Source organism: Pterocles gutturalis, unplaced genomic scaffold, assembly GCF_000699245.1.
Source record: "Pterocles gutturalis isolate BGI_N339 unplaced genomic scaffold, ASM69924v1 scaffold9209, whole genome shotgun sequence".
NCBI lineage: Eukaryota > Metazoa > Chordata > Aves > Pterocliformes > Pteroclidae > Pterocles > Pterocles gutturalis.
Window position 1 is genome coordinate 21,738 of NW_010135707.1, and position 24,255 is coordinate 45,992.

Consider the following 24,255-nt stretch of genomic DNA (forward strand, 5'->3'; position numbering starts at 1 on the left):
AGGACTCTGGTGCAGGGCCCAGAAGTAATGTCCCACAGTCAGTAACTGTATTGGTACGTCATTCATCACCACTCTCTTCATGACCAGGATACTGCAATATCATTACCTTCCCTTTGCCCAGGGCAAAATCCAGAAGGGAAACAAGATGTTGGTTCTACTAGAAGTGGTGAAAACCAGCATGAAACTAACTGTATGGATGCAGAGTTTAAAGCTATCTTAGTCTAGAAAATAGAATTTACTGTTTGAGTAGCTTTAGATAAAATACAGAAATTCTTCCCCGCTGAAGATTTCAAATTTCCCCCTTTTCCTCATTGCATAATATGGTTCTTGGCTTTTGCTGCTCTATCCTCATTTTCAGTCCCTGGTCCCACATTGCTTATCTCATCTCTTTAAATTGGGATTCTCTTGGAAGTCTGTTTTGCTGCTGATCCTGAATCTATTACTCTAATTATAATCTGACCTACAAATGTTTAATCGTGTAAGAAATTCTTTTTTAGCATACAGTTCCATGGGACTTTTTGTATGGTTTAAGGGTCATTCAGATGAATCAGTGGTTGCAGGATTGAGTCCTATGAAAGTGACTGCTTACAAAGACTCAAATGAAAGTTGTAAGAGGAGCCTCTGGGGATTTAAGAAGAACAAAAATGTGGAGAGAAAGATGGAAAGACAAACAAAAATGCGGAAGGGGAGATTAAAGGATGCAAGCCCCTGAGGATTATGGGCTGGCTGCCCAGCACCTCCTCTGAGACTGCTGCAAAAGGAGTATAGAGCAAATATGCTTGCGTGTTTCTGTAGGGAAGCAAATTGTAGGGTGATGGCAACACATGCTGGTTGAAATTCCCATTGAGTTAAATGGGATGCATACTGTGTCCTCTAAAGTTCATCCTCTGAAGAGAGAAATATGTGAGAAATATCTTAGGTTATCTTCCCAAGTACTGCACCAGACTAGAGCTTACAGACCCTGGCTGTCTGGGAAGACACAAGTGCTGGAAATAAACTTAGGTCCTACTTCTGTAGCACACAGCATTTCTGTTAAACCTCCAGGCCAAAGGACACTGTCGCTTTCTGAACACAGTGGTTAGGTTATGCTGTTTTCATACTCTGTGCTTGCCTACTTTACATGTGGGTTTGGAAGAAAAAGAAAACAAAATCCCTGCGTATCTACCAAAAGACCTTTAAACAGTTAATTTCCTGTAATTTCTACTACCAGGACCACTTTAATTTTTGAAACCCTGTTGCTTAAGAAAAGAATCATATGCTAGGTATATCCTCTCTCTGCTTCCAGGGAAGAAACAAAAGGGATCCATTCCTGGAAAAAAAAACAACTTTTCATTTAGATGTAAATGAGGGATTTTAAAACAAAATTAATGGAACTTTTTCTTGAAAAATAATTATTAAGCTGTAATAATTTCTGCTTTACAGCATGTGTGAATGTTAGATTTTTGCTGTCTATAACACTTTCCCAGGACATTTTTGAGAGGAGATGACGTATCTCCAGATGTCTTCCAGGAAATTTATTTTTAGATAAATAAAGCAAAAAATAGCGAACCAGTTCCAATCACTGCAAGGGTACAGTTGCTGCTGGAATCCCCTATTAGGGAACTAGAAAAAGGTTACTCTTTCAGTTTTGTGGGGTTTTGGGCTCGGGTTTTTTTTGCTTTACACATTAGTCTTAGTGTTATTCTGAACATATATCTGAAAGGCAGGAATTCTCCTTCAGTTTACTTATTTTCTGCCTTTCAGTATTCTCTGCCTCAAACAAACTTTTCCTCCTCTAATACCTTTACACACAGCGAGAACAGCAGACCACTTCTTCCAAAGGTAGCTTCTAAACCACTCTCCGACTCTGCTGGAGAAAGATACAAGTATACACTTCTCGGTACCTTTTCCCCATCTCTGGTCATATCAGGACACATTGCCAGATCACAGTAATCATAGTACACCATGTTTTAAGTTAAGCTATTTATTTAATTGAAGAATCTTATACTATTATTTGCAGTGAATACTAAATTCACTGAAAAGCACATTTTGGGCAAATCTTGAACTATTAATAAAGTCTTAACAAAACAAGTATTTTTAGTTAAAATTTAAAATACGGAGAAAATTTCAGAAGAGTTCAGATGTTTTTTGATAACTTCAAAGCAAAATATTTTGTTTAGTAAAAATATTTCGTTTCAAGGTTTTAAAACATATTTTGACTTTTTGCTTTGTAAAAGTTTTTCTGTAATTCCAGAACTGATCAAAGTTAAAGAGTACAAAGAACCCAAAATTAATGCAAACCAGTCATACATTTCTGATGTGATTTTAAATATGTATCTTATCCAAATCAACTTAGAATTCTGGAAAAATATGGCTAAATCATGAGTAGAACAATCAGAGTTCAAAATGGTATGGAGACACCTTTGTATCAGATGGTGGCAGATCTCAGCTCTGTGCTGGGCCAGACTGGGCAGGGGAACAGGTGTTGGGGCAGTGAGCAGTCTGAAAAGCTGCACATTTCCTACATGCTGGCTGTCCCTTAGAAGCTGGGACGTTTTGCTGTCACTGTATGGGAAATGGGGGATGGGACATCAGGAACAGGAGCAGGAAGATACTGCCCCTGCACAGTCTTTGCTTTGGACTCCTCAAATCTTTCTGGTCTTTCTCACACTTACTGCTTAGTACAAAGCTGCTCCTTTGCACAGCCTCACATCATCAACTCAATTAAGTTGTACTTAATTTAGCTCTGTGATTTTGGTATTAATTTGTTTTTACTTCTCTCAGACTTTCTTACCTTTGTATGTAAGAGTTGTTCACTCCCCTGTGATCCAAATCATGGCTTAGAGTTGCTATCAGCAAAGCCAGTGTTTCTAAGTCAGTCAGTTTGCTCTATGTGCAAGGAGGAATACAAGAAGTGAGTTAGCTTTGTGAGAGGGATTTATTCAGAACAATGTGGTTTATATTTGCTGTCTTGTCTTTATCCACATAGCATATACAGTTCTGGCCCAAAGAGGACAAGGACATAAAATGGTTTGCTGAGAGTAAGAGGTTATCTCTGAAGTTGTGCACAGTAATAATCATTCTCCGTAGGCGTCAATGCAGTTTTCAGAGGGAACGTCCTCTAGCCCTGTATATACTGATGAGGAAACAGATACAGAAGAAGAGGAAGTGACTTGCATAATTTCACCTGGCAGCAAAGAGAGAGAACGAGGATTTTTTTTTTTATTCTGGCCCAATGACTTTTATCTCAGCTCCTCTATTACCGCAAGGGAGTTAGGCTACATTCCCTAAATAGGTATAAAAATTCATTATAGAAATGTCCTTGGAATAATCAGAAGGGAAAAATGTCATGCTTTTCATTGATCACTGGGCAAATAAATTAAGGGAAGTTTAAAGTACATGGAAAACAAAATTAAACAATATCTGACTCATTATTAAAGAGTTTATTCTGGAGCTCCAACAAGGATTAGTGGAGAGGTTACAGTTTCTCTTCTGTGACTGTATTGTATCTTTACTATTCAACAGAATTTGACAGAAAGCTTATTTAAATCTGTCCAGTGAGAAACAGAGCTGGACAAAGCTACAGTATTCATGCAGCATTTTGTAATGGGACAAGAATAGCAGGCACAACGGTCAGGACAGGAACTTCGAGAACAGCTAGTGACAGCACTGCCACTGGACAGCTGTACTTTCTGTACCATCAAATCCAGATTTTCTTTAAGCAGTTACAACTTCTCTGGATTTGCATCTGCTTTCATTCCTTAGTCTAGTCAAAAGACAAATCCATTTGGAAATGACTGATTTTATGTTTCTCCTAGGAAGATGTGTCTCCCAGTGCTTGTTTTCCCCCTCAAACTAGAGAAAATTGACTTATGTTTGATGTCATTTCTGACTCTAGAATCTAGGACATGAAAATCAGTGTGGAGTGAATCCAATGCAGTTAGGAGTAAAAGAATTTATGGAAATTGCAGTGGAGACTGACAGGATTCCAAAAACAGCAAGCAAGCTATCGGGATCATCAGAGATTGCTAGACCGCACACAGAACAAAACAACCGTGTCCATTTCAGCATACAAGGAATACTAAAGCCCTTGCCTTTGTGTCTTCCAGCCCCTTTTGTCTCTTTTTTTAGTGAGAAAAAGCTTGTAGAGGAAGGGAATGCCCGCTCTTTATCAGTATCGGGTTTTGGTCTACAAATAGGATTTATTAATTCTCTAGAAGTGCTTACTGTACAAACCCACTACTAACAATTGGCTGTAATCAAACTGAAGAAACGTTCATTCAGAATGAACCAAAACATTTTGTTTTTTTCAACAATATAAAAACAAAACCTAAAAACATATTTTGGAAAAATCTTGAATCAATACTTTTCTCATTTTGGGGATCATCAAGTGGAAGGTTGAAACATTGCTCAAAAGCATTGAAATGAGCATGTAAATATTTTTAAATAATGTTATATTGTTTGTCTAAAGCTGTACTCAGCTCTGTGTTTGAACTTAAAAAAAATTCTGTTGAACATTTTAAGGAAATATCCTGAAATAGGGTCAGTCCTTTTCTTCTCCACCTTTTTGACTTGCTTGTAGCATAAGCATTAACTTTAAAAAAGGACATAATTGTGTACGTGCCTTATTTGAGATACTCCCACTGGGAACATCCACCTTAGCATTTGCAGAGGATTTAACTGAAACTGGGTATGTGACAACACGACAACAGTTTCACAAACCAAACACTTAAAGCCAGAAGTCTTCAAGAGAATTATTTTGATTTCACTAGCAGTACCCCAGCATGATGAACATCTTGCTGACATGACAATCGACTATGCATCATTACAGAATTTGTTTAGCCAGAAGATTCTTAATGTAGAAACAGAAAGATGTACCTGAATTTTACCAGATTTTAAAGCAGCAAACATGCACTGCGCAGTGTTAAAGGCATGTCTCCAATTGTGATAAGCAACATTTTTCCGATAATTTTTCTTTACACTTAAAATCCATCTGCAGAGAACCTTTAAGAAACATCATCACATAGTTAACTGCAAATGTATTAGAAATCTTTTTATGAAAACAAATCTTTCTCTAATCCTGCTTGAAAAGTGTCTCTCTTACAGAAAAAAATTTCCTTTTACCTCAATAGAGTTCAAATATAACATACTTATAACTGTGAACACAGATACGAATGTACTTACAACCACTAGTTCAGTCTCTCATGGAGTATCTAATACTTGTGGGTTTGGGTTTTTATTACTAATGACTAAATGTTAGTGTTAGATGCAGTTCAGAAACTGAGTTATATTGAGCTAACAGGGAGAAAAAAAATCCTTGTTTGTAATGATGTATTTCATAGAGACAATTTATTTTTTAATTACAGAGTTCTCTTAAGATCTGCTTTGATTATGAACATTTCCATCATATCAGCTTGTCAAAAGACAAGCAGAATTGGACTTTGGAAAGCAAATAGGTGTGAAAGAAAGATGGCGATTACTATATTGCTGGGTAGTATTTTCTGTGCAGGAAGAAAGTATGTCCTGGATGTCTTACACAACAGTATTACAAGTTGTGGGTTATACTTTACTTCTAAGGAAGTGAAAGGTGTGAAGGTCAGATAGTGATTTCATGTGTACTAGAACAGACCCCTTGGTTTAATGGATACAGCATACTGCTTTATGTTATGTGCCGGCTGAGGATCTAGGCCTTGGTTTGGTCAAGATTATTTGTAGTGTTTATAGTAAAAGATATTGTACTGACAGAAATGAAAATCCAGTGTCATTCATCCACAGAAATTATTCCACCCAGACAAAAGCGTTCTCTGCCTTTCCACTGTTAAAAAAGGAGCACTGGGCTACTGCCAGTTTTCTTTAGCTGCAGTACAGAAAGATGAAAGTGAGGCTTCAAAGCTGTCAATGATCTCTTGCTTCTATAGAGATGTGTATTCATGTGTCTGTTATCGTGGTGTTATTTTGGTTTTGCAAATCCATTACAACTGCTCCACTAGAACTAGAAGCCCAGCCATTACGGGGCTCCTGACACCCTCTCTCCTGTTGGGACATACCCCTTAAGGAAGTACAAGTTCTTAAAGGTGAAACTAAGTACTGGGATATTCAAGAGATCAGGCTAGGTAAGACAGTGCTCCTTTCTGCCCTTAAAGCCTACTGAACTAAGTCAGTCTATAAACTGGTGATCTAGAAAATAAATACCTGTTTTCTTTTACTAATTTGTTTTTCTATGAAGTCCTCCAAATTAATCTTGCAAACTTTAGAAGTTTTGTTGCCATATACATAAACCAAAAATTGAAGTATTTAAATATGAGGTTTCTACAAATAGAAATTGTATTGACTGGAAGAGGCCTAAGAGGTTACCTAGTCTACCTCAGGGCCAGGAGCACAATAAGAATACCTGTCTAGAGCACCTCTGACAGATGCATGTCTACAAATAGATCTATTGGTAAAAACCAGGGAGATTTCCACAGCCCACATAAGTCATCTGTTTCAGTTTTTACTATCTTCATAACTACAAAGTTCCCCCTAATCTCTAATCTCATTTTTTTCTGTGGGAAGGATGAAGCTAATTACTTTTACTACCTTCTATGGACATAGAAAACAGTATCACTGTCCTTTTCATAACAGTCTTTTACTTACTGAAAAGTTGCTATCATCTCCTTCCTCAATATTCTGCTTCCTGGAGAAAAACAGCTTAATTCATTCAAACTTTGCTCAGTCTTCTAAGCTGTTATTTTTAAAAATGAATTTGCATCTCTGTGTATCTCCTAAAATATGAGCTACAATATAATTATTCCATGGGCCTTAAATACCACTCCTCTGTCAGTAAAGAATGAAATTTGCCCCTTTTTGCTACTATAGCACATAATTGACTTTTACACAGCTTCTGACATTAGTAGCTGTGAAATGTTTTTCTCTATTACCACTAGGTATATTTTGCTTACCATTTCTATTTTTTGCATTTGACTGTTTTTGTTACTCTTTATATTTATTCTTGCTGGTTTTGAAATACTGCTATACATTTTCAAACTCATTTGGATTTTAACCAAGTCCTCTACTTCCACTCCCCAAGTCTTCTAAAAGCATTTTACAGTCCATTAACCAAGTTATTAATCATTCAGTAGGACCAAACTAAAGACAAACCCCAATACTGCCCACTTTAAATACCTTCCCAGTTTGCTAACTACTCCTTAATATTTACTGTAGTCTTGTTTCACTATTCTCCCAATTTTCTAATACTTAAGTTGTCTCTTTATGTTAAGCAGCATTTGACAGCATTCATACCTCATGTTTCATTTGGAAATTTTGCACCAGGTTGAGGTCTGTGAACATTCGAATCGTACAGAGTGTTGTTTCAAAATCTGATAGCTCAAAATCACTGAAGTTGAAGTCAGTTAGGTTGAGAGATTGTGCGGATGGTACTACGGCAGCCTAGAGAAGAATAAGAGAACAAAACTTAGCCTTAGGAAAAAGAAAGCATAACATAAATATCTGCTTTTTAACAGCGTAGCGAGATACTAAATTTTACCTTCACATTATACTAAAACCGGATGATTACTTCTTATTTATCTTTCCTTAGCCTTTCTTGTTTAACATGACCTTATTTGCTTAGATTTAATACACAGTTTTCCGTACATCAAGAGAATAAGGAAAGGACTACCTGGTCAAACAGTCTGTTACCTAACTCACCTAAGGCAAATTGTAACCAAGAGTATGTATGAAATTGGGAGACTGATAAAATAAGGCAGTGGAGTTACATGTTTGTTTTTATGTACATGCAGACATAAAAATCTGTATCTGATTAAATTTTTCTGAAAACAGTGAGGAAAGGGTTGTCACTGTAGACTAGCTAGAACAAAGAATTAACAGAATCCACATTCAGCACTATAGTAGTCAGAACATGTCCACAGGCAGAGCTTTCTCAGGACTAGAAACCGGAAAAAATAGGGTTCACCTTTGATCAATGATGTTTAAAATCTTCGGGCAATGTTTTTTAATGTAACTTGGGTACATAATCATAAACCTTCAGTAGGAAATCTGAAATTATAAAGTAGAAAAAAAATCCCAACCCTGCACTTTAAAAAATCTGTAACTTTTATTAAAATCAGTAGTATCTCCATGTTTTCCATGTATTACAACTCTACTTTTTCTGGTTATAAATTTCAGAGTATAGGTACTGGTTGCCCTTCAAAGTACAGATATTACACATGCTAAAAAAATAAATGGTAGGTCTTACACTACAGAACAAAAATTAGTATCAGTTTTTCATTAGAATAAAAGGTGGAGTTTTCAGTGCTATTTCTTTACAGTTGTTTCACCTCAATATGACAGTGGTTTAAAAGAAAATCAGGGAAAACTGAAATGGTGAAAGCAATAAACCTATGTTTATCTTCCTCTTTGTAATTCTAGGCAAAAACATTTCCCCAGCATGAGGAACTTTGTCCTAGAAGGCTGAGACACTGAAAAGGAAGCATGTGCCATAATCTCCAGTATTATTGCATGTAACCTGCAGATCAACTCTCCCCATAACTACGTGTACTAACCTCTGTTCCATACAAGTTTGCTGTTATCTTTCCAGTATGTCAGAATTGTAAAGTCATGAAAGATTGTGAAAAGTAGTATTTACACATAAAAAACCCCACCAACATTCTTACACACTTCTTGTACCAGTAATTTTGTGTCCCTCATTTGGATTCTTGTGGTGTTTCACCTATGAGCATGTGAAAGAACCCCCAGGCCTGTATGCTCAGTGGAAAATAATGCAACTCTAATGACATGATTTTGAAAAACTGCAACTGCAGTCTGGTATTTCACGAGGAAAGGGGTTTGGAAGGACACAGTAGAAGCTCAACAGAACACCTCATGCCTGTGTTCTGACCTCATTCATAATTTATCTTTCCCTTTCTTGATCCTTTGACAGCCACAACAATAAGTTTAATTTCAGCTGAGGTATAAAAACTGCAGTCTATAGCTATTTGAGTGTTATTTAACTTGATGAGATATTCCCTCTTCACTTACTGAAGCCAATAGCGCTATCTGCCACCCATTTTACATCATGAAAGTTCATCAGCTATTTTAATTTTGAGTTATTGAGCTATGCTTAGCTTCTGTAAGCACTGACCAAACTACAACCTCTTGCTCAAGTTCTCCACCTCAGGAATATTATAAACAGCAGGAAATAGTCAAGAAATGAAAAAAATGTACTGATTCCCCTCTTTGTGTAACTCTGACTTTTTCATTACTATTGCTTACTATAGGCATTGTAATAATAGTAATTAATAGTGAATAATTAAGTAGTGACTCCATTTTGTTACCTGGCTAAGTATAAAAATAGTTTTACAAATTTGTCTTCTATTATGATTGAAAAACCTACAGATAAAGCTTATAACTTCATTTCATATGCCAAGGCATTACCTTCAAGGAAAGCCTCAAGCACAAGAATAGTCCATTCTGACATGCAGGAAGTCAAGTGAACATGGTAAAAGGCCAGCATGGATGAACAGGGAATTCCTGAGTGAGCTCAAATGAAACAATGAAGTGCACAGAAGGAGGAAGTGGGGATGGGCTACCTGGGAAGAATATAGAGATATTACCAAAGTGTGCAGGTATGAAGTTGGGAAAACCAAAGCTCAGCTTGAGCTGGAACTAGTGAGGGATGGGAAGGCCAACAAAAATGGTTTCTATAAATACACTGGCAGCAAAAGAAAGACTAAGGAAAAGGTGGGACCACTGTGGTAACTGAGTGGCAACTATAAACACTTTCACTTTGTTTCATTTGATTTGTATGATAAAACACAGGTTGCAGATAGTATCCAGGCTCAAAGGAAGTGACTGATGCAATATGACATTGTGTAGTAAGTGGAAATGATGATTAAAGTGAAAAATTTGACTGCAGCCTATTACACAAGGCTGATAATGAATAGAATAGAATAGAATAGTTTCAGTTGGAAGGGACCTACAACAATCATCTAGTCCAATTGCCTGATGAAGCATCTTTTTTCCGTGCTATCAGATTATTTAGAAGCAAAACAAAGCAAATTGCAAGAAGGTATATCCAGAAACATTGGTTTAATCTCTTGTGGCTGGCTTGATACAATTATATGAGGGCAAAATAAAAATTAATAAAATTCTGAAGCCAACTGAATTGCCATTCATCAGCTGACTGTCACTAGTCAAATAAAATTTGTAATATGCAATGTGTTAGCTTTAGCCACCAGGGCTGGTTCAGTTTACGGACAGGGACTTGCTACATCACTGTAATTTAGGCACCTGGATCACATTAAATCAAAGTTGTACAATCTGAAGCCTTGAACAAACTATGAGTAACATCTATCTATCACTTCAGGGAAGGTGGTTATATTAGTTAGCTGCTCCACATGCTGATTTCAAGACTTAAGTCTTTCTGTGATGGGAAGATCATCAACACAAAAATATCCCAGTAATGTGGGAGAGGTTATTCTTAATTAGGGGAAAACACTAGCACAAGAACTGCACAGAAGTTTTTGGAAAGTCTTTGTCAGTGCACTGAAAAAGAAAAAAAGTTCTCCACACCTTGCCACCTTGCTGACAGTTTGACTGCAGGGAAAGAATAATTTACATAAGAAAGGAACTGCCACGCTTATATATTTCCCTGAATCAGTACTTAAAATAATCACTTTCTCTGAACTGCTTTCTAGAATCACCCGACTCTCTCCAATGACTTAGAGGAGATACTAAGGAAGTAAGTTAGCTTTCTCAGCTTGGGTGGCAGGTATTCCCTTTGTCACTACTTGTCCTATGAACAGAAATATTGATGTTTTTAACATTAATGACTTGATCTCGAAACTTACTTGGCCCTATCTCAAGTACTGCTACCTTTATCAAAAATCAGAAACATCAAATAGTTTCAGGAAAAAAAAATGACAGAAGTTGATAGAAGTTGATACATTTTTGAGTACCGAGACAAAGGAAAAAGGCAGCAATGATCCCGTTATCTCAAAGGGGACAATAGACATTTCAGGAGCAAGATTTGCCCACGGTTTGCTTTGGGCTCCATGTAGTGCCCTGAAGTTCTAAGATACCCTTATTTTCAGTGCCTGTTTTATTTTTTTTCAGCTCAAATTATCTGAACTAATCGGACTGCTCTGTTAAAGTTCAGAGTGGTGGCTTCATAGCATGAAAATGAGGATGTTTGTTTCATGCCCTGGGATGTGACGTGAGGATGTGTGGTGTGTAACACCTGCCCATTGGAGATGGCCTGGGCGATGTGCTCTGGTACAATGTGCTCTCGTATCGCCTTGGAAAATGGTGGTTGACACGGGCCAAGATTGTGCTAGGAAGCATGTGGACAGTTAAGCAGTAGATGTGGACACTGGTTCAGTGCTAGGTTTATCATGGTTCTGTATTATTTAGCAGTAGAGGTGTAACCACCAAAGATTCCAACACAAGCCCTGAACAGAAACCACTGGAGATGTGTAGCATACAGGTCTTGTCAGTGCCTCCTTATCGATGAGCAACAGCGTGGTAGGACTGAGGTTCAAAATCTGTGTGATGTTAACTATTTTAGAATTATCCCTAGTCTTGTTCCTTGTTCTGTGGCACCTTGCTTGTCCAGTCCGGTCCCTTACTATCCAGCTTGTGGTCCCCTATGTCTACCCTCCTCTCCATCCCTCCACCCCTCCCATTTTCTTTTGTGCAGCAGGGCTGATATTTGCCCAGAACATATGCTCCAACAGAGAGAATTAGGGAGACGAAGCACAGGCTGTGCTTTGAACTGCGCTTGAAATCATAGCTGTAGTTATTCCTTAGGCTGTGGTTTCTAAACACAGAGTTAACGTGAGCAGAACAGGACACTGCACAGAAAAGTAACCATAAAAATAAAAAAAAAATTGCATTAACAATTAAATACAGAATTTCTGTGTAAGGCCATAAAGCTGCACCCATACTTGGGATGCTTGAGATGTACCAAAGACATAAAATATACATCAGACTTAGCTGTAGAAAGGAGAGTTCTCAACATTTTGCTTCTGAAATACTTAATCCTCGTGAGTTGATACTAATATTGCATCAGCTGTTACTGTCACTTAAACTCATGAGAGTGGCACTCAGTATACTTCTGGTTCTCCTGTAATTGCAGCTCTCTGGACAACCTGTATCCTTCATTGTAGGCATTGTAACATTTCCCTTTTATGTGAAGAACTGATCAGTTTAAGCTTCAGTATAATTTTTATTTCTGAAAAATGTGCTTCTCTATGTTCAGGCATCACACCTTGTGTAAAGGACTGCACTTTGTTCTATTAATGGAATCTTTCTAATGTAATAGTAAAAAATTCAATTACCGCTGTTACCTGCAGCTCCCTCGTTTCCTCCTCAGCAGCAGAAGCATGGTATGAGAGAACCTACAGAAAGAGAAAAGCAGCCTTTAGTACAAAAAGAAGAGCAATGTGATAAAAAGGTATTTTTCCTAAAGCAGAATTTTCAGCTTGCAGCTGCACTGCATTGCCCTGCATTATATTTGCTGATGAAATCTAGTGTCTGTGCAGGGCCTGCACTGCTTTTAAGGGAGCTCTCTGAAAGTGTATGGGGATGTATCTGCAGCTTTCACAAATCTCCCACTGCACAGGATCTTCTTGAGATAATTAGGCCAAGAAAATGTAAATAGTTTCTATAAAAAAGCAAAGAACTTTGATTTTTGGTATTGACATTTTGACGCCTCACTTTCAAAGACAAATAATACATGAAACAACTATAATTACGAGCCTGACGTTGCCATAATAGTCCTTTCAGGAGTCTATTCAGACATAAAGGAAAGTTTTCCCCTAACTGAAACTTGGCAAAGAAGTCTGAAAGATGTTTGTTTTAAATTAACATAATAAGCTCATATTTTTTAGCTGTTAGAGAACACAGGATGTGAAAATGTTATGGAGTTTTATTAGCAACTAGAGACTAACTTTTTTTTAAAGAAGCCATTTTATGTACTAACCTAGAATCTGTCTGGATTTCCTATATTATCTATAAAGTGTTAAAGTAGGAGAGAGAGTTGCTGATTTGCCATATAAGCAAACAGCTCTTTTTTTTAAAGCGCTGAAATTATTTTGACAATAATTTTCCCACCTTTTTATTTACCATGACTTAACACAGGTTTATTTGACAGTTGTAACATTTCCTTTAGAGGCTACAGGGTACATAATCCCCATTTTAAAAATTCTGCAAACACTCTGTTTACATAATGAATGTTACAACATCCAAAGTCTACACATTTTTCACTTTCAGCTTCAAGTTATCACCTCTGAGTAATTCAGCTTCTCAGACTAAAGCCCTCTTTAGCTATTAAACTTAACAGTAACCAATTCAAAGGTTGAGACCAGATGACGTTCATCTTGATATAGTTTGATGCAGTCTGAGGAAACTGCTGAAAACCTACAATAATGCTACTCCACAAACCGGTTTGTCTAAAGGCCTGAGCCAAAATCATCACAGAAAACCTCAGACAAGAAAAGGAAGCCCCTAGTCCCCAAACCATTTCCTCTTCCTAGGCAACAGAACAAACCAGCTGTGTTGCCAGTGTGTAGCCTCATGTAGAGGAAAAGATACATTCAGCTCACCACTAAATCTCATGAATAAAGTTAGAATACAATTGACAGATACGGAAACAAGCAGAAGAATTCCTGTGCAACTCAACAGGCCAAATGCTGTTCTCCTGGGGAAGAACAATTTCTGTTCAGTATCCATGTGAGTAGTTGCACTTGTGTAGAATAGACAGGGTTTGGAGAAAATTAGGATCTGCCTTGGGCTAATTAATGACCACCTAGGTTTTGAGCTCACCTCTAATGTCACCATCTGTTTGGCCATGGCTCTTTCTACAGCTTCATACATCTGTGTGTTCTGGATCCCCAAGCCACAAAAGATGACAAATGCTTCCAGGAACTGTTCATCATTTCTGTTGAAAGCCTTTATTTTGCCTGAGTTTTCTTCCATCTTATTCACAAGCTGGCAAACCCCTATGCCAGGATACAGAAATTAAAAGAAGTAATACAGAGAAATGCTGAAATATCACCAATTGTATGGAACATCAAGAGAAAAAATGAGTCCAGGACAGTTTAGCCTACAGTACAAATCACCAATATACATAAAAGTGACACACAGGAGTGCTGTAGAATTTTCCCTGAAGTTTTTTGGCTAATTTCACTGTATTACAGAATAAATACTATATAAAAACATTATATATTACCTAGTAGACTCAAAAAGTATGTATTAGGATTTATAAAACAAAAATGTAGGGCTTTACAGACTTGATTATCTTGTGAAATTCTAGGGTGGTTTTCATCCTGACTTCTATTATTAATAGTATTCTAAGTTGATTTAATCCCTAAAGACAATTTGTCCTTTGGAAGCTAATTAAATTTTTGTAACCATGCCAGAAGAACATTTATGAAAGTCAGAACAGTGGTACACAGAGTTTTCGTTTCCTTATTTTAGTCAGTACTGGAAATTTTTTTAAATACGTGAATTTAACAGAGAATCCCAAGTTGAGGCTTGAAGTTTAAGTATACTTGCTGATTGAATATGAGGATGTGATTGAATTGCAGCCTGCTCCAAAAGCTACTGAGGTCATTGAAAAGCACCTCACTGAATTCAGTTTGTTAGGTTCAAACTTGTTTATTGTTGCATCTGTTTATTTTCTGTTAAAAATTTCTGGACTTTTCTGTGCACATGCCACTGGAAGATCTGACAGGTAACTTCTACAAAGCCTGGCTGCAGCTTAAATCCCCAACATCATTTTAAGCAGAGGGAAATTCACACATATACCTCCCTTCAATTTTACCTAGCAGATGGCAGCTTCTGCTAAGAAATCAGAATATTGATTAAAGTAGCTGCATTGTAAGTATACGTTGTTTTGACCGAAACTGCTTTGGGGGCGATTATCATCTTAAGTGCATCCAAATGTCTTCTCAGCCTCATGAGTTCGAGTACTAACAGTTTTGAGGATAAAAGCTAACATTTTCCTGGCCAACTGCAAATAATTATCCCAGTGAAAAGAACAAGCAAATTAAACATTCTGAAAAAAATTACTAAATGAAAAATTCTTAATTTTCTATAAATTGCTATTGCGTGCCAGTTTGTATACTTTATGTATTTTATGAAGAATATTTTGCAGCAGAAAGATTAGTATATGAAATATGCATTTAACTAGCAGAAGATAACTATTTAGTATGGTGTTTCCAGAACACTCTTAACAATTTTTAGGTTTTCTTGCATCAGGAGAACTACTCCTAATTTACACAGGATATACGAACAGAACCCAAATGCCTTACACTTCGTCACCGTAAGGTCTGGGAGGCCAGATCTCGTCTCTGCTTATGAGCAGGGAAGAAATTATAATGAATACTATTTTACATCAGTACCAACAGTAATCATAATCAGCAGCTACTGTAAGGTCTTGTCAGTGCTAATAATTTTTTATATGAAAGCATTCTAGCATTTTATTACTCCATATTTACAGACTAAAAAAGCTCTGTGAGGTTTTTTAATTAAAACGAAAAATGTCTGTGAGGGAGCAAGTATGAATAGTCCCTGTTCAGTAGGTAGGAAAACTGAGGAAAAGAATGTAGCACGTACATGCAAACTGTGTTTTTAGAACATTGGCCTTGCATGTAGAAGGTTTAATGTCTGGTGACAATGTAACAGTGTCCTGTTTCCAAATTACATTCTGTTTGGGGAACTTAGTATCAGAGTCTCCTCTAAAGACATCAGGAAGAATACTGTAGGGGTAGCTGTAAGCTGCTGTGGCAGGGGTTGTGGTATCTGAATATTGCAAACAGGATTCTGAACTGGAATGAGATGACAAGATGCTTGAACGATAGTAAAGATATTTAATCCCAGCAAATAAGGATTCACTAAGAACAAGATTAACTTTTCCTGGGAAAAAGAAGCTGACTTATAAAACTCTGTAGGAAAATCTCATGGAACACACTTTCAGATCTCTGTTCGGTACTGTTTATGACATTACAATTATTTCCATAGCAACTGTGATGTAATGAACACAAGATTAAGACTCAACAGTGAATAAGCCACAAGAGAAATGAATTCTTAAAAGACATAGCATTTGGATGCACGGAACTGTCTCTTAACAGATGAGAGAACTGCAGTAAATATACTATGTAGTACTTAAGAGTCTCTGACAGTAACCTTTTCAAAAGCTTCCCCAAAGCATTGAGGGTTCCATACATTACAATCAAAGTAACTCAAAATTCTTTTATTGGGACATAATTATAAAACCACAGAAAGATTCTGTAAAGTTTTCACCACATACCTGAAAAATGCTGAAGTCAGGAGAATAAGAAAGTTCTTTTCAACTTTCTTGCCCATAAGATTTGCTTGGTTTTCCTGTGGGCAGTTTTTTCCCACCCCACACCCATCTGCACACCCCACTTCCCAAATTCTGGTTTTGGGTATACTAATCTTAAAAAAGTAGACTTATAATAATAGTCTTACATAGTATATAGTGTGTTACAGAACCCCTTGGGTTGATATTCCATGTTGCTGAGATTTTACTGGGGAGCATAGAAATATTTCTATGAAATGTAGAAAAAATTTTTGTAAAGATACCTACCTATCACCTTATTCTTCTTCCCATTTTTAATTGGAGTACACAGCAAACTCTTTACATGTTGACTTACATTTTCTGCATTGTCATTCTGTTAAACAAACAAAACCATTACAATTTTAAAGACTAATGTTTAAGTGACTGAAGTGAAAAAGCTGTAGAGCTGGGGTCTACAGCTATTCTTGGTTTACATACTCCTTCAACAAGCAACCACGTCTTCAAAGAGTTTGCACATCTTTGGCTGGACAGGATAATAAACATTGGATCTGATACAGCCTTTGGTGAATAATAATACAGGTAATGATGTGATAATCTTCATTCAGTAGGATTTTACAGTGACTTGTGTAACTGTGCTAAAATGTGCTAATTTTATAATAGCTGCTTTCATTACCTTTGCACCAAGACAAAGTGTTCCACTTAGAGCAGCTGGAAAGAGATCAGCTGGACTTTAGGACACGTTTTTACTCTTTATTGGCAAATGAATGTTGGGCTTTTTTAATGATAGCTGTAGGAATAAATCCTTCCCCTGGCCACCTGGCTCACTGTTTGTATTATACCATTTTTCACTCATAATGAATTTTACCAAGCAAATGCACCTTGCTTTATGTTTGTGTAATTCTAACTATGGCCATTAGATTAACTGAAATAGTAAAAGGAAAACAAAAAAGGTTTGAAAGGTAAACAGAAAAATATTTTCCATTTCTGAATTTCGAATCTAAGCTTATTTTACTTACTGTCCAGGGAAATCTTCTATCTTTGCAGACATCTGGGATGTTGAGAGGCTCCATCGTATTCTTGACATACTGAGCATACATATAATTGATTTTGTTTGTATCATAGTCCCTGAAGGATACAACATTATTATTATGTGCTCAGTACAACAACGGGTCATTTCATTATGCAAAGCAGATAATTGTAATATCTTTCCTGTATGATGAAAGAATAAAATCAATAGATATGTAATGGAGATTACTTCAAATCCTGTATCCTGATGCAGCTGTCATCACAAAAGTGCAGAGTGGATTGATTTATATGTTCCAGCATTTCTTTAACATTCAACAGCGTTAACACTGAACACCAAACTTAAGAAATAAAAAAATCATTACAGTTTATGCAGGTAAGTATAAAGAATGAACAACTGGGTTTATATTGAAATAAACAGAACTTTTTGAAAACAAACTCCCTTCACGAATCTTACACACTTGAAAAATCAGTACTGGATTAAATTCACGTATTCTTTAAACAAAGTGCAGCTGGTAACACTGGTGAATTTTCTGCTTTTAAGTTAATTTCAAATTTGTTCTAAAAGTAAAGGCATTGTCAGTTGCATGGGGATTCTGTTACTGAAGTAGAGCTGTTTTTTCCAAATTAGGACATAAAATATCTTTACAGAATCAACAATCTCCTGCTTTTTAGCCATGATGCATTTAATTAAAGCATTTCAACTCTTTGGACATTTTGCCTGCTTTGGAGGCAAAACAAACCTATTCCAATCTAGCTTGGCTTTAGTTATCCTTCTGATGTAAGGATGTTCACAGTGCTGGAGGAAAGGAATTATTCTTTCGTTATTTCACAAACTTGGTTATACAGGGCAATGCCTCACAATTCTGAAAACAAGTCTGATTCAGGGTCCTTAATTACATAATAAGCCTGAAATTTAATTATATAAAGTCATACTTCCCATCTAATCCATGTCATTATATTTCTGCTATTGCCCAAAATCGTGCCCTTCAAGCACAGCAGAAGTTCTAAGTCCAATAGCTGACTCATAGGACAGTCCGTGGCATATAATTGTGCTGTCATGAACAAGATTCAGATATGCAATTAAGCCTCCAAGATCCCTATTAGTTATGAGAAATAATTAATTGATGGCCTATACAAGCAGTGAATTATTTTTTGAGTGCATTAACTAGTAACCTTGAAAGAGATAATAAATAGGAGGGGTAAATTCTCTTTACCATTCCCATTGCGTATAAGAGGAAGTAAACAGGAACTTTCTCTTTCACCCCATGATCTTTCTAGGCTGCTGTACCTCTGTCCTTTCTGGTTGTACATTGTTGAAAATCATAATACAGCCCAACAGTTTTTAGTTGCTCAAGCCACACACTTTGGACATAATTTTCAAATATATGGAATTAAGTTTCATGTAACAAATGTTCACTGCAAAAAAGATCAAAGCCACACAGAAATCTCCATTTTCTCTCTGCACAGTGTGTCTGTAGTAGTGCATTTTATATACAACTGTGTTTCTTTTGACAGTATTTGAAACACCTGTTTTTGATGACACAGAAAGGTAATGGAGACAGTAATTTCAAACTTCAATACAGAGGTTCAGACTAAATTTGGAAACTACTTAATCTGGGTATTTTAATTCAACTATTTCTGCATCTTTCCCTTCCTCCCAGTTGAAATTCTTAATGGTTTCTCAAAGATGAGTTAAAGTTAGAACTTTAGGACTTTATTCTTCATTAAGTCAGCTGTGTTCTTTGACTCAGCTTCTCTGTCTTTGAAATAAGAATAATGATTAAAATAATTTATTATAATAATAAATAGTGTTGTACACTGAATAGTATCTACTAATGTGGATATGCCTACTCTACAATATAGTCATCTACGCAGATTTCTTACAGATCAGTTTTAGAGAAGGCCACCAACTTAGATTTTTACTTCTCCCATATTGTAGATCCCTATAGCTTAGCCTTGCTATACAACTATGTACTTAGACCTGACAAAGTGAAGAGATCAGGCGTGACTCTCCTGTTCTGCTCAGTGTGACCTTTTTAAGGTAATAGAGTTTGCCTATATACATTTCAGGGCAAAACCTTCTCTGTAAAAATAGCAGCAATACATGGTACCCAGTGGAAATAAGTTCTGTTATTATGAAAAAAAATATAAATGCATAGTTTCTTCAACATTCTCCTCGGATGAACACAAGTTTGAATTAATTAGTTTACCTCTTCACATTTTCAGATGAATCTTCTAATTCCTCAGATTCCATGTGAAACACACTAGAAAATGAATCCTGGAATACGGAGAGGATATTTTAATGTATAGGTGTATAAGGTTGTAATAAGTGAGAATAGTAGTATTAATGTAAAGCTTGTTACAGTTATCAAAACCTATTCTGTAATAAAGACAAATATAAAATTATTTAACTTCATTTCGCATCTAGCAGCAAGCATGCAGGATCCTACCACAAAAATATCTTTTGATACAGCTTTAACTACCATCGAAGTATCTTGGATCTCTGCTGATCACTCTGAGAACAAAAGCCAGTATTTACAAGCTGTGCCGAATTTCTCTCTCAGCACAGAACTTCTGTATTTTAACATTCATCCAATGCTAGACCTGCTTTGCTTGGACAAGTGAGGACATCAAAACCTCTTCCACATATTGATTGATCTCCGTGTTACTTTTCATGCAGCTTTTTTTAACAGTTGAGAAGCCTAAATTAGATTCTCTTTGTACTAAAGATTCAAACTACAGACTGCAAACTAGGTGCTGAAGTTTATCTAACTTGCAAGGACAGTGTGAATATGTGAACACAAAAATGATGTAAATTCCTCTTCTGTATTCTCGTGTGCAGGAGTGACTCTTCTAAATACAGTGAGATGCGATTATGTCAGACCATCACAAATGCTGTGTGTTTCTTCTGTGCTACAAACCCAGAAAAGCTTTCTCACTTCCAGATCTTAGTAAACCCATAGCTATAAAGAGCAGTAAAGGTAAAACTAGCCATGCCAGTACAAGACCAAGGCACGCAACAGAATATCCTGCTCCTTATTCTGCAGCCTGTTTTCAATAGGAAGGAAATACAGGTGGGCAGACTGGAAAGGAGTTGTGTTTTCCTTCCGTGAGCCAGGAACCTGGGACAGGCCATGATTCCAGTTAGATACCTTGCTTAGATACTCCCAGCTTAGGTATACTCAAGAAATAAAAAGTGCACATTTTTTTTCTCCCAACCTTTTCCTTTTTTCTCTTCTACATCAGTAGCCAAGAAAATGAGTTATGAAAGAGTTCAACATTCAAGATCTACGCCATAGGAGAGAGCTTAGAGCCACAGTTTACCAACAGGTAATGCAAAATTCCTGCATAAAATGGCACAGAGACCGAAGCCTCCCAAGTCAACACCTCGCCTGAGCAGATGCCATAACAGAAAAGGCAGAGAACAAAAAGGCAAGAGAATGTACTATGGCTTTGAAGTGCTATTGAGTCAGAATGGACGGAAGCCCATACTGCCCCCAGGGAATATGCACTTCTGCCTTTAAACAGAAAAAAATACTCACAGTACAATCTTCATCCACTATGAAGATGGTACACCTCTGCACTTGCATGAAGGATATTATAGTGGCAGCTATCTTCTTCAGAATTACTTCCAAAGACTGCTGCTCTTCAAAAATCAGGCTGGCAAGATCAAGAAGCACCTGGGGAAAAGGTCGTTTGTGAAATTTTGACTGACTGTGATTTAAGCAATAATTATCATTACTGCTGTCTTTGATTCTTCTCCTCTTCCCTGAAACAAGGAAGTCAACATGTATGTCTGTGATAAAAATTAAGCTTTGGGTCTCACACAGACTGCAAGGCAACAGTAAATAATAGCCAGTTTGACACTTTTGATGGAAGAAATAGATAGCATAGTTGGCTGATCCCCTGCTCAGAGGGACAGAACAGATTTAGGCATTAACAGCTCATCAAATGAAACCTGAGAAATCCAGGCAACACAGTTATTTGTCCTTAGGAAACCCCACAGTTTCCCATGGCTCATGTGTGCATTCTAAAAACAATAATGATATTTAAATTTATTGACTTTTGAACACAATTTTTATCTGTTGTAATTCTAACAGATCCTAAAGAACTCATTTGGTGAAAACATAATTTAGATAGTCTGCTGTATTTCAAAGCTGCTTCTGAAGTACTTAGCTACTCATATGTGCTCATACTATATTCCCGTTTTCCTCACAAGAAGCATGGAGACAATTTGAAAAGATCATCCTAATTCTTACCAATTTGCAAACACTGATCATCACTTGGAAACTCAGACCTACCAGAACATTTTTTTAAAAAACTGCTGCCTAGTTGTTTCTCCAAAACCTTTTCATACCATGTATGGCAGAGATATTCCACCCATGAAGGCCATGGCATTAATAACCATCAGTTATAAAGATGTCTGCAAAATACTGTTACTTTTGCAAAATACAGTTACATTAATCAGAAGGAAAGTCAGTTTTCCATCTGATCATTACTGAAAATATGGTTGGTGACTACTTATAGTTGTAGGAAACTAAAAGAGCAATCGGTATAACCTCTACCATTCCATAGGGATAATTCTGTCTGAAATTTCTGGATTACATCCACCTCTGGTTGTATAATATATACAGTGAGACACAGGATAACTTCAGGCAACATCAAGTATATTGACACAAAGTGAAATTTCCGACATGTAGCTTTTACCTTCTTCCCCTATTGGTGCACGTCTTGCAGCCCAAGCTGGAATGCGCCCAGCTACTTCTCAGTGCAGTTAGAGCTTTATCAGAGATACACAGCATTCAATTAGAGTAATTAAAAATAGCCAAGGAATAACTACCATATGAGAAATATCAGGAGCAGGCACTGATTACTAGCTAACCACCATAATTTCTGTATTCTTGGGACAAACCTGTTGATCGTACCTGATTACGCCTGTTTTCAAGCAAAGATGTCTCATACAATTGAGCATTGTGAAGAACAATTCCACAAAATGCCAAATAGGCGGCAAAATCCTGAAGACAAAAAACATCAACACCTCATGAAGATAATGTCTTATAGCATCTTAACTCTATTCAAAGATAAGCTACTGCAATTTTTTGTTTTCACTTTGAAGTATTAATTGATATTTTAAAGCTATTTTTAGTAACCACACATTCAGGGTTTCTTTTTTCAGTTACTCATAATTTGTTATTTCCTCAACCAGGACACTCAATAATCTCTTCTCCCTTTTTTAAACAAATGATCTTCACAGTTTATCCTGGTAAAAGTCAGACTGATACAAGAAGCAGCTCAGAGGAGTCAACTAATTTTGCAACAATGCATACTTTATCTAGAAAAACAGAGTGCAGATAATCAGCCTCTTTTTTTTGGGAATTCAGTCTCTTGGAAGGTGGAAATAAAGTTCTGCTAACATAGCAAAACCACAATTTTTTTTCCCCTTTTGGGATGAGATTAGTTCTGATATCCTGCAGATACTCTGTATACATTTTGTTTTAAATGGAAGGTTTTCAAAGAAAAAGGCTAATTCTGTTTTTTTTAATTGCTGAGGGTTAAGTCAACTTCTTCAGCCTGAGTGCAGCCTGTTTTTTGCTATACCAATCTGAAGGTGAAGTCTGGAAAAGTTTGGAAAGCAAATGCAGTGTGAGAATCAGAAATCAAGGTGCTGTCTGTGCTACTGATTATCTCATTTATTGTTCATAATTTATCCAAAGCTTTTTCTTTTCCTGCAACTGCTGTATTGAGAAGTGATACAGTATTTAAAAAAGAACCGCTACACAAATTTTAATATTCGAAATATGTTTGTTGGGGATGCTAGGAGAGTTAGAACCAATTCATAAAAAATGATGTCCATTAAAAGTTATTAAACAGTTTTACAGTTCATTTCAGTAGAGTAAGCCTGTGTTTCAGAAATGTATTAGAGATACCATGCTGATCCAGAAATTAAACTGTTTCACATCCACATTTGTCATGGCCTCATAAAGAAATAAATTTGCAGTATTACCAGAAGTTTTTAATTTTTCAGAGATGTTTAATTTTTAGTAGCTTTAAAATCTCTTATCAGCATAAAAAGAAATAACATATCCGTTCCCCATTCCCCTATGAAAATAGAAGAGACATAAATGTCTGGCTTTTATACCTTTTCATCTTGTTCAGTGAAAGTGCCACCAATTCCAGATTTCTTATTGATTGCTTGAGCCACACCAACAACCTAGTGTATTGAAAATGGAGTAATTAGATAATTTTTAGGAGTCTGTCATTGGACTCTATTTCTAGACATATTTACAGAAGACAATAAATGATCATTACAGTTACGCATTTGGTTGACCTTTGGATAACAGAAGATATTTAAATGTGTTTTTTTCTGATTTATTAATATTAAAAAATTGCTGAGCTAGAACCTGAAATTAAAAAAAAAAAAAAAAAAAAGTGGCACAATTCCTGGATGCTCTGATAAAGAGGGGTTGATTTAATTCAACATTGATTCTATAAATTGGAAGATCATCTCCCAGAAAGGCAGCAACAGTTTACACCTCTGCATTCATAAGCCAGACCACGCAACAGCTTTTTCTAAAGTTCATCTTCTTTTGTGTGTAGAAAATACCCTTCCCGCCAGTTCTGACAAAGTTTCCAAAACATAGCCTCCTTACCAGATCTAGAGTTTGGCTACAGTGATCTTTTTGTATTTTGTATCTCTCTGAATCTGATCAGATTAATTTTCATTTGCTGAAAAATAGTATGCAAAGGTGGTGTGCCTGCCAAATTCAAGTCTGTTACTCGAACTATGCTTTTAAAGGTAGGCTTTTACTAAGACCACATTAAACCAACACTGAGAAGAATTTTGTTATACATCAGCTGGTAGTTAGAGTGTCCTCCTTGCCAAAATATGCTGATATCTTGCCATTTTTAATTTTTTTACCTACAGAGCAGCTACTGAGAAGGTAGGGAAGAAT

The 24,255-nt window shown here is 36.5% G+C and overlaps 1 protein-coding gene across 1 annotated transcript in view; it reads right to left on the bottom strand.

Annotated features, from left to right (window-relative positions):
- Nucleotides 1–24,255, bottom strand: part of PDE5A (phosphodiesterase 5A, cGMP-specific) — a 48,762-nt gene that overhangs the window by 4,866 nt on the left and 19,641 nt on the right. Inside the window, exons 5-15 of the mRNA XM_010082001.1 lie at nucleotides 23,442–23,513; nucleotides 22,228–22,317; nucleotides 20,845–20,982; nucleotides 19,513–19,580; nucleotides 17,293–17,401; nucleotides 16,565–16,649; nucleotides 13,777–13,952; nucleotides 12,291–12,350; nucleotides 7,258–7,404; nucleotides 4,858–4,983; nucleotides 2,774–2,868 (exon numbers count right to left, since the gene is read on the bottom strand). Coding sequence (XP_010080303.1) covers nucleotides 2,774–2,868; nucleotides 4,858–4,983; nucleotides 7,258–7,404; nucleotides 12,291–12,350; nucleotides 13,777–13,952; nucleotides 16,565–16,649; nucleotides 17,293–17,401; nucleotides 19,513–19,580; nucleotides 20,845–20,982; nucleotides 22,228–22,317; nucleotides 23,442–23,513 — 1,166 coding nt within the window. The remainder of the gene's footprint in view (nucleotides 1–2,773; nucleotides 2,869–4,857; nucleotides 4,984–7,257; nucleotides 7,405–12,290; nucleotides 12,351–13,776; nucleotides 13,953–16,564; nucleotides 16,650–17,292; nucleotides 17,402–19,512; nucleotides 19,581–20,844; nucleotides 20,983–22,227; nucleotides 22,318–23,441; nucleotides 23,514–24,255) is intronic.